We start from the raw sequence: 14502 nt of genomic DNA on the forward strand, positions 1-14502 counted from the left end.
TTTATGGCACTATTAAGTGTGAATCCTAAGGTCAAATTCAAGCTTGATTTTAGGTACTGGGTGACAGTGACACTACCTGCAGCGGCACTGTGCCACCTGTGGCACTACTTAGTGAACTAAATATTGCCTCACTACATATTACAATATTAATGTGGAATTAGGGAGACATTTTGTTCACAGCCCAAGTTTTCCAAACTGTATAATGCTTGGGCCAGCCCTAGAACGTATTGGCTTATCAGAATGTGAATATTTCTGCACTACAGCAGAAAAGGTGCATCTCAGTTCTGTGAATATGTAGCTTACTGGAATTCAAACAAATTTTTTTAAGATGTGATCAACAAAGGATTGATTATTTTGATTGTTGAACAAAGCAGTGCGAGACATGGCTATTTCCTTTGTGTAGTCGTTTAAGACAGTAGTTCCCAATCCTACTCCTGGAATAACCCTGTCCTGTTCATTTCTGGGTTTACCCTGCTTTAATACCCCTGATCAAACCATCCTGCTAATAAACAAGCCTTTGCTGAATCAAAGTTTTGTTAAATTTGTTACCCAGAATATACAGTTATTTGCAAAATCCAAGAGCATGTTTTTGCTTTTCAATTCCTAGTTTCAGTCATAAAGTCCAAGTAATTCAAAACCAAGTGAACACCTCTACCTTGATTATATTGTCCATTCTTTTCAAGAGACTGCTTGGTTTCATCTGAGGTAAAAACTAACACATTCAGTGATGTCAAGGTCTGGGTTCTGGGGCAAACAGCACATTTTCCTGAGAACAGCATCACCTGAATTGTCTATTTATCAGTAGCAGCTTAATTTTTGGTCGTGGCTCTTTGATGGCATGGTTGTTAAGTGTCCCATCTTTTCATAACTTCAACTCCAGTGATGTATGTATAGTACTTAAAGTAACACTAGGTAGTATTTTTACCTTAAAATTACAGTTTCAAAATTACTGAGATGCTTCTATGAGCTGTAATAGATAGAACAGAGCCTCTGCCATTGCTACTCTGGGCTCACCACTGCAGTAATTGCAATGTAAATCTTTTGGATGAAAGAAGGTAGGTAGGTCAGAAACCACCTCCTATGCACATTCCCCTTTGATTTCAGTGCTGTAAAAGTGAATTACACTCTGCAACTATAAGGGGTTGTCTATGTGTTGGCAGTTCTTAGTTATGTCTCTTTTTAGTCTCACCTAGTGTTCCATTAATTATTGATAAGGTCCGATTTAATTGTTATTAGAAGCACAGGGACATTATATGAAATAAATCCATATGGTGTTTTAATGCAGGAAACGTGACCAGGGAGCCCCTATCAAAATAAATATTTCCCATTACAACACAGAAATGTCACAGGTGGTATAAAATTGTCCTTTAAAAAAATGATGACTAACAATAGTGAAAAGATTAATATGCTATGACAAAATGCTATGAAAAAATGCTATGAAAAATGCTATGACAAAATGCTATGAAAATCTTGCTTTTTTTCTACATATTTTCCCTGAACTATCCACTATTTCATAAGTTAAATATATTTAATCTCATCAGAAATATTTCCTGAATATTATATATTATAAACAAAGGTTCTCTGTTTGCACAGTGTTGCATATTGTTGTCTTTCCCATATTATGTATGATTTCCACTTGGGCATGGGCTTTGGTGTACTCTAGGGGTATTAGGCATTTGTCTTCTTCATTGCCCACATATATGTAATAAAATATGTCTCTTAAGAACAGACAAACCCCCAGGGAAACCCAGCAAAGGAGCAGTTTTCTTTGGGGAAATCTACTAAATTTTACAATGTAATGTTCCCTTTAAGAAAAGATTAAAATAATCCAATCAGTGAGAATTATGAAGAATTCATTTATCACATGCCAGCAGTTTTTGTGAAGCTTGGTCTTAATCAGAGACTGTAATGTCACTGTATTTGGCTTTTTTCCAATCTATCTTTACCAAGGTAGAAGTATAAATCCTCTCCAGGATTTCAATCCTGAAATGATTGAGGAAGCCAAACTGTTGGAAGAGTCTGTTTTTACTTTTCCTTTTGCCACCTCTGCTGGCTTCTCTAATCATCTCATACCAGCCTCAGAGGTGTCAAAGCAGTTGAAACAAATTTCTTGGACGGACTTGGACTTTCTGAAACAGAATCTGCCACCTCTGACAAGATACTTAATGAAACTGTCCAGAACAAGGCATGAACACTCCAGGAGCAGGATTGGGAACCACTGAATTAAAAGAATCACAGTATAGTCCCGTTTAAGTTCATAATAAAATCGTGCTTTAGTACAAGCTCTGGCCTCCCGAACTCTTACTACTCATGAGTTTTGAGTCCATTGCTGGAGGTCAGCACATTGCAAAGAATGCAAGAGCAAGTGATATAACCTTAAATCGAGTCAATAATAAACACTGCCTGGCCAAAAATTAAAATACAAATAAAAAATGTGCCCACACTAATATTCTTCACCGAATGTCTATTTTATCAGCTCTAAAATTTGATCACTGCATTTTGTAGTTCTGTTGCTCTGCATACATATTTGCATCTGCATACATATACCCCCTTTTCATCAATACTAAGTATCAAAACCTGTTCATCAATAGTCATGTTGTCACAACCCCCCAGGATAACAACAGTCAGATATTATTTGAGTGGAGTCCTGTGTCCACTGATTAAAAGTGGACCAACAATGTAGATGGTGTGTTTATGTAAGTGGACAGTGAAAAAAACTCCAGCAGCAATGCTGTGCCTGATCCACTTGTAGCAGCACTACAAACACACCACCATGTCAGTATCACTGCAAATGACACCCAAATGAGACCTGCTTTGTGGAGGATTTCATTGGGCCTGACCACTGAAGAACAGGGTTAAAGGGGGCTAACAAAGTATGCAGAGCAAATGAAGGATTTCAGTCTGTCATTGTAGAACTACCTAGTGCCCCTATCTGGTCAGTGGATCTGATAAAATGGCCGCTCAGTGTGTGCTATTTTTATATTTTTTAGGCCATAAATTTTATCTAATATTTTTAATTTGAAAATTATTGGCAAGAATACTGTAAGATTATTGGAAATATTGTCTTATTATCTGATCATTTTATTTAATTTTTTTTCTCTAGATAAAAATCCAGAATGTCTGGAGGTAAAATAAATAATAGAATATTTTTTACAAACATTTCAGCATGAGAAATCTGAGATAGAGTGACTCGATTTAAAATCATTTCCCTTGTTAGAGATAATTTTTTGCAGTGCAGGGTGCTCAGCGGTCCACATTCATTCTCCGCAGTTTGGCGGGCAGATTATCCTCTGGCCGGCTGCAGGCCACGGGAAGGGGGTTGAGATTGGGGCCTGGAATTGTTGGGGGCAGAGGGGTCAGTCTGTGGTGCTCTAGTTCTCCTGCTGACTGGGTGTGAGCCTCAGAGCCCACCTTCAGAGGCTTCAGTTGGAGAAGCTGATTGCCGGCTGGATCCTCAGGGCTGGCAAAGGAGCCCAGGTGCTGGACACTGAGTGGCAGGTCACCCGTACTGGACGCCTTCTCATTGGCCTGCTGAGCTGGAGGACCACTGATGGCCTTCAGGGCCTCTTTACCGTTCCTGGAACTCATGCGTTGGAGCTTGCTGGGCAGCCGAGAGGATGACTCCTCCACTGGGACACAATCCAGGGAGAAGATGCGCTCTCTGCGGCTGACCCTTGGGTCACCCAGGGTGGGGGTCAAAGGAGGGGCCGGGGACGGTAAGCAGGATGTCTCCTCTTGCTCCTTAACACTGTATGGGGGAGTGGGGACTTCGAAGGTGCTGTGGAATTGAGAGTAGTCCACTCGGAAGAAGCCCTCTTCCAGAGACATGACCGGCAGGAAACGATGACCCCACAAAACTTCATCCTCGGTGTAAGAAGTGCGTGCCTGACAGGTCATACCTTTGGGGAAGGTGGGAAGGGGGAGAGAGAGATTTTATATTTTTCTAATGATCAACCTATCCCACAGTATGGTCAGTTAAATGGTTAAAAATGCGTTGATATCTTTTCAACCCTCATATCTACTATACTGACTTGTATTAAAGGTGTGTTTGTTCCCACTCTGCTGTAGAGTCAAATTCTACTCTTCTGGGGAGGAGCATTTGGAACATTTCTGTGAGGATTTGATTGCATTACACTACAATAGCATTAGAGAGATTAACTACTTCTTTTCTAAGGGCACCTAAACTTAAGTAAAGCCAAGTACAGTTCACCCATGATATTATGACAACCTGCTTGTTTCTACACTCACTGTCCATTCTCTCAATTCCACTGATCATACAGAAACCCTTTCTTTCAATGGACCACCACAGAGCAGCTATGATTTGAGTGGTGGATCATTCTCGGTGCAGCAGTGACACTGACGTGTTGTTGGTGTGTTAGTGTGTGTCACAGTGGTGTGAGTGGATCAGACACAGCAGCTTTGCTGGAGTTGTTAAACAACTCAGTGTCACTGCTGGACTGAGAATAGTCCACCAACCAAAAATATCCAGCCAACAGCGTCCTGTGTCCACGGATGAAGGACTAGAGGACAACTAATACGAACTGTGCAACAACAGATGAGCTACTGTCTCTGATTTTACATCTACAAGGTGGATCAGCAAGGTAGGTGTGTCTAACAGAGTGGACAGTGTTTAAAAACACACACTAACACGCTACCCCAACGCCAATGTCACTGCAGCACTGAGAATTAACACAAATCATACATGCTCTGTGGTGGCCCTGTGGTGGCCCTGTGGTGGCCCTGACCATTGAAGAACAGGGTAAAGGCAGCTAACAAAGTGCCCAGAGCAAAGGATATTAATTGCTTCTGTGGTCATTGGAGCTGAGAGAATGAAGAGTAATTCTAGGAACTAAGAGGTTAAAAGGAACACTATGTAAGAGTAAGAACAGATAAAAACTAAGAACTCCCAACCATTCAAGGAGGAATGGGCAAAAGGGGGTGGTTTCCTACCCTCCTCCTAATGTTACATAGTACAGTTTCTTCAGTGCTGAACAGAGGCTCTGTTCTCCCTGTTACAGGTCAGTGAGACATCACTGATTTTGAAGCTGTGTTTTTACAGTAAGAAATATTACACAGTGTTCCATTAAGCCTGTTGCAATACTCTCAAACTTGTATCATGGTGAAAAGGTACATATTTTACCTTACAGGCCATTTGAAAGGTTTGAAGCAAGAGACATAAATAAATGGCAACCCCGGGTGAAATGGCAGCCTAACGTTCCCTAACTTAAGAACCTAGCTAAAAAACAAAACTGGAAGATTTAACTGAAGAGTCAAGAAAGTTAGAAATGTTTGTGCTTTTCACATAGCAGTGAAGGGGGCTTTCTTAGTGAACATATTTATACAAATTATGAAGTTGGATGACAACGTAATTCATCCCAAAAGTATTGGAAGTTCATTCATTCATCATTATCTGTAACAGCTAATCCAGTTCAGGGTCGCAGTGGGTCAGGAGCCTACCCGTAATCACTGGGCGTAAGGCAGGAACCCACCCTGGAGGGGGCACCAGTCCTTCACAGGGTGACACACACTCACAAATTCACTCACACCTATGGACACTTTTGAGTTGTCAATCCACCTACCAATGTGCATTTTTGGACTGTGGGAGGAAACTGGAGCACCTGGAGGAAACCCACACGGACATGAGGAGAACACACCAAACTCCTCACAGACAGTACCCGGAGTAGGACTTGAACACACCACCTCCAGGTCCCTGCACCACTGTGCCACCATTGTACTTTCCATTTAAAAAACAAAAAAATGGAACTGCACAGCTCAATAGCCCAGTGCTGGTGAGAGTTATAACCTTGCAGTTGATGGTTGGCACTGAGTGTAGTGACTGTAAGCTCATGTGTCCCATTCATTTTATGTATTTCTATGGAGATTGTATAAGCAATGCTCTCAGGACTAAACATCTGTATCTAAAATATGTGCACCTCAATGTAACTGAAGTCGCTCGTTATGTAGGGTGTTTACAAAATGTTGTACATGTGTATTTTCCACTTATGGGAAATGGTACATTTACTTCGATGTATTCTCTAAAAAGCAAGGAGAATTCGTTTTTGAAATGATGCGACTCCTTCAATGCACTTACAGACTGAAGGACAGCTTTAAGCTTTGCATGTGGCTATATTTATCCCTGCTTTCTTGCAAACCACAGAATGAGCTTGAGATGAATCATTTAGTTTGTTTGTGCAGTGATCTCAGTGTGAGGCTCACCTGTGGTTTCCACAATGCCCTCCAGAATGACGACAATCTCAAACTGCTCGCTCATCAGAGAGCGCTGGGACAGGTCGAAGAAGGGGCTCTTGGGATTTATCTCATGGCAGATGGTCAGAGGAGAGACCAAGAAGAGCTGATCGGCTCCTGTCCCAAAACCAACATCCAGCTCTCTCTGGTCTAGAGGAAGAAACTCACCCTCTGGAGTCTGACGAGACTACATTGAGAGGGAGAGGGAGAGGGAGAGAGAATTTGAGCTGGAACACTTCAGTAGAACAAAACAGTGACAATGTCATTGTTTCAGTGACTACTTCCAGCATGTTAATGTACCTTATCATAAAGAATAAGTCTAAATCATTTTATGAATATGACAATTAGTTCAATTTTCTTCAGTGAACAGAACACTTTTGGGGTGTGATCAAACTAACAACTCAAAAAACACAATATATTAAAGGCAATGTGCAAAATTGTAATCAAAAACACTTATTATAAAATTCAGATGGTTCTATCACACATGCTAGGTTTCCCCTCTCTGCTCACGAGCCCTCCAAATGTTAAAAATCATGAAAAAGATGTGGATATTCCTTTATTCCTGTACTCACTATAGGTGGGTAATATTGATTTATATTTGCTGTTTCTGATTATTTAGGTAGGAACTCACTTTAAATTCAGGAGACCTGTAACTATGAAAGTAAACAGAAAAAAACAGAAAAAAAAAAAGAAAAAAAAAAGTAGAAATGAATTTCTGTGGTAATTCTGAATGTTAAAAAAAAAAAAAGAATTCCCCAGATCCATAGATGTTGCTTTTAAAAATCTATATGAAATGCATGACAAGTTCCGGGTGACTGTCTGTGAGGTGTGTTCTCCCCGTGTCTGTGCGGGTTTCCTCCGAGTGCTCCGGATTCCTCCCACAGACCCAAAACACATGTTAGTAGATGAATTGGCGACTCAAAAGTGTCCATAGGTGTGGGTGTGTGAGAATGTGTGTCACCCTGTGAAGAATTGGCACCCCCTCCAGGGTGTATTCTTGCCTTGGCCCAGTGATTCTGGGTAGGCTCTTACCCACTGCGACCCGGTTACAAATAATGAATGAATGAATCTTGTAAATATGAACCAGACTTTCCAACATTTTGTGAAATACACAAATAGAGGCCCTATTCAGTATTAGTGAGTGTAAATGTAAAACCCCAAATTAAAGATGTAACTGTATGGAGAATGCAAAGAAAAAAAATTGAAAGCAATAAACATATATTCATGTTGGCTTTTATTATGCTGAAAATAACAGAACAATGCCTTATTTGATGTTTTATTTCACAAAATTTATTTTGATAAAAGCTGAAGACATGAAGACACTCAGAGATGAGGCATGTTAGGTGGTATTTTGTCCCATAGTTCCTGCAAATGAAACATACTGTGTACAAGTATGGGGTACTCATGCATGTTCCATTTCAACATACGCCACTTTTTCCCTGTGTGGATGCCTCCAAAAATAGGGACGTTATGGACTTCTTATTGTTAAGTACTAATAGACATGATGCAGTAAAATTTTAGCTTACTTTAAAATAGTTAATGTAACTATGTACTGCATTCACAAATGTTTACCAACTGATCCTGACCCCTTGTGGTTATAGTGACTATGAATGTTGTTTTTTGATGCAGTGCCGTCTTAGGAATCAGAGATGATGGTTTTTTTCTTAAAAACATGGGGCTAGGTACAGCCCTAGTCACCAGGGAGGCCAATGTGGATTTACAGCTGTTGATGCTTAAGGGTAAGGTAGTAAATCTAGCTTGGAGCGGGTGGGTTTAGGATGCCAGACTTCACTGACGAAGGGAGGTGCCTACTTGATGACCCCTGTGAAGAGCTAGTGATGCAGTGGGTGCTTTGGGTACTCATGTGATGGGCTCAATAAGTAACCGTAGATGTTATGGGTAGCTGGTTGCTAATCGGATCATAAACGGCCGCAGCAATCGTAACCGTGTAGCTGTAGAATTGGAACAATAGAAATTGTGGCTACCGGTAGGTAGAGGGTAGGATGGGCCCTATGTGAAGCTGTAATGGATTGGCATAGGATATTTTACATCTTATCTTGTGTATGATTACAATTAATAATTAACCTTTCATATCGAGTTAGATTTAAGTCAAAATATATCTTATTCGTAAATTTTGATTTGAAGGCATATATAAGTCTTATATAAAGCTTATATAAAAACTTAGTTGGGGTCTTCAGTTCATTCAATTTAAAATTTGCATTAATTTGTACTTTTCATTCATTAAGATGACATTGTACATGTTTGCCCCTAAGAAAGTTTGGTGGTTTTGTTGCACTGTTTTCAAAATTACAATCCTACAGTGAGCCTTAAAATTCGCACTTTAAAATAAAACACTTTTCCTTGTTCCATCAGGGAATTTGTATTGAGGAAAACTGTTCTGGTTTGTTCGGGGTTGGGCAGATGCTAGAACAAGGAAAAGTGGTGAACCTCTTATGTTTCGAAAGAGCTAGGCCTTTTCTGGATGCAATCATTTGTAGACATCACCTGTTTCAAGTCGGTGTCTTTATTTAATAATTCTTGTTCACAGTCTCTAAGATCAGATGCAAATTAAAGTAAATTTACAAGTCACTGCCTGCTGGGCCACTGTGCCACTATTTAAATTCTATTTTTTCCAATTTAATTTTAATGTACTCTTTTCATTTAAGTAACAGTTGTTGCTAGTCATTTATGTTGACAGTGTTAGAGACAAATAAAGAGAGTGAGAAATTCATACATTACATTAATGCAGAAAGACTGCACCTGCATATACAGTGCATTAGTAGAAATGAGCATGTTGTTGATAAAGGCAGCACAGTCTGAGGCATTATAAATTTCATGAGGCAACTCATTAATTCATCAATATTTAAAAAATATATAATACTATAGTAACAAATAATCTTCTACACAATATGTTGTTTTTCTCCATGTTGTTTTTTTTTGTGTCTCTGATGTTAAAGTGATTAAAAGGTACCAGTGCCAAGGAAAAACAAAGTAACTGCTCATATTTATGCAAATAAAGCATAGAAGAAAAGAGAAAGAAAGGGGAAACAGAACATGAGAGATGGGAGAATTAAAAAAAAGCTCGTAATGAGACAGACACAAAGGGAGCAAAAGGAAAAGAATAAAAAAGTCAAACTGGGAGAGAGACTGCTAGAGTGAACAACAAAATACGAGAGAGAGAGAGAGAGAGAGAGAGAGAGAGAGAGAAGAATCACAAAGAGATTCATAAGAGAGAGACTATGAAATGGTGACAGAGAGCTAGAGAGATGGACAGAGAGAAAGAGAGAAAGGATAACATCAAACAATTTGAAAGAAAGCAAAGAGGGAGGGGGAATGAGAAAGAGAGAGTCAGAGTGAGAGAGAATCAACAAGAATGAGTAAAGGAAAAAGTAAGAGAAATATAGTGACAGACAGAGAAATGTGGATTGACATTGTTAACGTTGTAAGACAGAAACAGAGTAATAAAGCATGAAAAAGTCATCAAAAGAGAGGGAAAGATCAAGTGAAAGAGAGACTAGAAATAGAAAGAGAGAGAGGGTAAACTAAACGTCATGTCAGAGATAGAATCAGAGAGAGTGAGAGAGATATAATCAACATGAGCGATGGAGAGAGACACAGAGAGAGGGAGAGAGAGAAAATGAGTGAGAGGGAGGGGAAAGAGACATATAGATAAAGAGAGACATGAGATATGGAATCAGAGACAGTGACAGAGCATAAGGGAGAACAATAGAATCAACAAGAGTTAGTGAGCCAGAGAAATAGAGAGCAAAAAAAATGAGAGAAAGAAAATCTGTTTAAAAGTGCCCTTATTGTGTGAAAATCTAATTTATTTTCATATGCATGACACTGTGGTACAAATATTCTCAATATTAACCAATCTATTTTTGCTTGTGTTAAGTCTTATTTTATTAGCAGATAATTTGACAACATTTTTACAGCTCTCCCTTTTTATTCCTCCCAAACAATTGTCTGAAACTAGTCAAATTACAATAGGATATGACTTTCTCCAGACAAAACCAGGTACATCTCTCTAGACATTGGTTGAAAAATCATTATTATTTTTACCAATATATTCTAATGAGATATATTGAAAAGATTCATTCTGATTACAGTTAATTTCACTTAATTGTGGTAGCATGTGTCAAATTCTGTCTTCTCTCCTAATGAAGGGCATGTCTTACAAACAAACAATGAAGGTGAGAGCTCTTCAGTGAAAGTGTGCTCAGTGTAGAGCTCTCCAGGCTGATACATTTACTCCTAAATGAAGTCAGAAATAAAACATAACACTTTGGATTCATGTTCCCCAGGAGTGTGGAAGTCGTTTTCCTCAGCAGTGGCATGTGAGCAAGCTCGTCTGCTTCTGTTAATTAACCATAAAGATGTAAATCCAAAGCACAAGCTGAAATTACCTTTTGGATCTTAGCTAGCACGATCATGCCATCTGTGTTATAGCCACTTATAGCCAGGCCTGGCTGTAATGCCACATTCACTGCTGGACTTCATACAGGACAGCAGAGACGCTCTTCACATCTCCCATAGGCTTAAGACTTGAATGAATTAACAGTCTTAATGGAAAGCTCAGTGGAATTAATGATGGTTTGCACATAAATGTGCTATGGTATTAAGCAAGGTAATGAAATCGGCTTAACTCACTCACTCAAACATGTTTACCAAAATGCTCCACAAGGGGCACTGTTTAGTGATTGTCATCATTGTAACTTTGCTATATTTTAGCCAGTTTTAGACATATTCACCCAATTTACTCATTTATTTATACATCCAATTCACTCACTTATTAAACTTCACCAATAATATGATGCGATCAAAGGTGCTTTTTCACTGCACAGTATCTGCTCAACTTGACTCAGCCCTACTGTGCCTATTGCTTTTCATTAAGCAAATTTAGTGTCTGGTAACTAGAACCGGGTACGTTTTAGGTACATGTTCGCGCATGGTTCAAAGCAAGCCCAGTAGGGACTAAACAGGATGTGTAAACCATGCAGAGTGCTGAATGCCTTGAAATATTTGTCTACACAAAGAAATGCAAACATCCAACTAGCGGTTTGTAAAATCTCCATGCTACAGTAGAGGTCACATTTATTTTTATTCAACTCAAGGACAGCTTATAAAATTACACTGTAGTCTTTTGAAGAGGCCAAAAAAAGTATCAAATGAGAGCCGGACAGTGCAACAAGGTATTTATAAACACCACCAGCAATATTTCGAAGCGGGGCAGCGCTAAGTAAGCTAGTAAAGCTAGCCTAAAAAGTGAGTACAGTTGAGTAGAGTAGATACCATGCAGTGGGATAGCACCACAAGTGAGTGTATGAACACACTTTTCTTCAGTGAAACCTGTCCAAGGCTTCTTTTCAAACTGGTCGACAGCTCAGTACACTCTGCAAAACACTACCTGTTCTGTTAGGCATACACCTACTGTATGAAGGTGAGCATAACTAAGCCAAGTTGAAAACTTGGCAAGCTTATCATCCTGTATAGAGTCTATCAACACCAAACCAGAGGTGCTTTTTTCATATATAATATAAGGTACTACTAAAGTTTATAGTAGTGCAGATATAATGAATATAGTAATGCAATGTGCAATTACAGCCACAATGATCAAAATCATCCACTCATGAAGCAGCCAAAGCACAACAAAATATTTTTCCGCATGTGGCATGCAATGACACCTTTCCACCAGAGAGGTCTCCAAAACCCTATGTTACTTAGCGCAGCTTTATACAGTTTTATGACAGAGGCTCTGTGAGCATGCCAACATGAACAAAACTGGCTGTCCTATTTTACTGACAATGCGCAATTATCTTTTCAAAAATACACACTGTTCCTGCCATCAGCCTGCAGGACCCCATTTACGGCCCACATACAGCAGCAGGTTCTGATTGCATAACAGCTCATGGGAAAATGCTGTAAAACTCTGCACACTGGAGTTATTAGTACACAGAGTGTGAGTATTCAGTCATTTTCTCTATTGATTCCTCTTTATGTTTTGAAACAGACATTATATTGATACAGTGGTCCGGGTGTGTCAGATTATTCTGTACAAAACCTATTTTAAACATGGCTGCCACCATGTAGGGGACCTGTTCTATGGAGCATAAACTGGTTCATACAGGAATTACAAAGAATGTAGATTCTTCATTTAATGTGATGCGTACATTGCATGTTTTTTTATGATAAAAATGATTATTGCTCCTTTAATTCTATTATGCCGTTCCTTGGGCTTGTGTCTTGTGCATGAGCATAAGGGTCTGGCTCCAGAGAGAGGCTTTGAGCCGGCGGCCTCATGATGCTCCAGATGGTGAACAGACTGAGCTCCACTCGTGGTGCCGTACCCGGAGCAAGGGGTGAGACTTTTCACAGGATAGATGCAGTACCCACACACACCACCCTCAGAGAAATGCTGTAGAACACACATCCTCAGATGTGACACAAACAGAAGTGTGCACCCTTGTTCAAACTATAGGTTTTACGTTTTAAACTCTTCTAAATTACAAATTATATATTACAGTGCACCCATTGCTGAACATGACTATAATGCTACCATGCGCAATGATTACCGTAGGCTAAATGAGTATAAATATATTTGGCTTTGGAGCAGTGCAACAGCTTTCTTTGAATCAATGGTAAACCAGTGTTTAGCTTTGGGATGAATTGAAGTGTTGTTTGTGACCTACAAATAACCATCCAATATCAGAGCCTGACTATACTACTGCTTTCATGAATACATGCAATTAAAAACTCACACCAATGTTCCAATGTGTAGTGCAAAGACTTCTCAGAAGAATACAAGCTGATACAGCAGCACAGAACATTATTAATATATTTCAGAACCAAGCCAGTAGGTGTCTACAAACCTTTAACTATATAGTGTGATGTTTTCCACTGCATGGCACCTACACTACTCGACTATACATGCTTTTTGATCCCAAGACACTGGTTTATTTTAAAACACCACAGCTCCCCCCACTGAATTGTAGCGGGTTACATCACAAATCACATCAACAGTGGTAAGCTTTGTTTACACATTGTGTATTTGTTGTTGGGACTAAACATGACTTCAGACTGATTAGTGTCGTTTTTCCATTCACTGTTGCACTGTCCAGCTCTCAATGGATTCTATAGTCAGTCACCAATCCAAGGAGAATCTGAAGCTTTTCAAAAGACCATGGTGTAAAGCTGCTGTTATGAGTCGGATAAAAGAAATGTGATAGTTACTGTAGCTTGAAGATTTTACAAACGGCTAATGTGTGCTGAATGCATGTTGTCATGTAAAGGGATTTAAAAAAGTCTTTCTGGCCAATCAGCACTCTGAAAAGTTTACATATCATGGTTTAGTCCTCGTTAAAACATTTGGAAACATGAGTGAGCAGGTACTAAAAAAGTACCTGGTTTCAGGTACAAGATACCAAATATGCGTAATGGAAACGCAAAAAAAGCAGAGTGGAGTCGAGTAGATACCATACAGTGGAACAGTGCCAGTAGTGTACACATGACATGCAGCAGAGGTCATCAAATGCAGACCTTGGACCTAGGTTCCAGGTTTAAAATGGCCGGCTGGTATGACATTGAAGCTGCGACTGCTAATGCACTTCACTGGGCAGGTATAGTGTCATACCAGCCAATCATTGTAAATTGGATTTGATGAACTCTGTCCTACAGAGATTAACTTAACTTAAACTATGCGAGCTTGGTTTGCTAAAACAGAAAAGACATGGCATTCCTAAGTTAAAGGAAAATACATTTCTGCTAAAACAAAGTCACCCTTCTGCTGTAAATCCTGGAATATTCATTCAAAAAACAGGACGGATTGACAGTTTTTCAAACCACATCAAGCATCAAATGCACATGCTCAAAAAGAGGTCCCAACTCAATGGACTATTTACCTGCGTAATTTTAGTGGAAGCATGGCTCACAGCACTGATTTTACAGCGCTGTCAGTTAGTGAATGGAAGGACAGATATCACTGAACTTGGAGTAGTATGAATCAATATGAATCGACCGACTTAGAAAGGCACAGGAAACTCACAAGCAAAGCACAAGGAGCTCACTGTCAAGGCACAATGTGAATGAGTTAAAGAGGCTGCTTTGAAAAGTAAGTCCCAAGTATCTTTTTTGGTGTAATTTCTTCAGGTTTCAATAGATGCTTTTTTTAAATCATCTGATACTTAAATTACTTTCAGTAATCTAATTCCATAATGTAGAAGAAATTTCCATCAGAGGGTCCTGACTGAGTTCCTT

At 39.4% G+C, this 14502-nt stretch overlaps 1 protein-coding gene across 1 annotated transcript in view; it reads right to left on the minus strand.

The window, feature by feature from the left end:
• Window positions 1-3237: 3237 nt before the first annotated feature.
• The window catches only part of kcnj19b (potassium inwardly rectifying channel subfamily J member 19b), a 33278-nt gene continuing 22013 nt past the window's right edge, over window positions 3238-14502 (minus strand). Inside the window, exons 3-4 of the mRNA XM_066664388.1 lie at window positions 6217-6433; window positions 3238-3899 (exon numbers count right to left, since the gene is read on the minus strand). Coding sequence (XP_066520485.1) covers window positions 3244-3899; window positions 6217-6433 — 873 coding nt within the window. The 3' untranslated portion in view covers window positions 3238-3243. The remainder of the gene's footprint in view (window positions 3900-6216; window positions 6434-14502) is intronic.

This window comes from Hoplias malabaricus, chromosome 3 (assembly GCF_029633855.1).
Source record: "Hoplias malabaricus isolate fHopMal1 chromosome 3, fHopMal1.hap1, whole genome shotgun sequence".
NCBI lineage: Eukaryota > Metazoa > Chordata > Actinopteri > Characiformes > Erythrinidae > Hoplias > Hoplias malabaricus.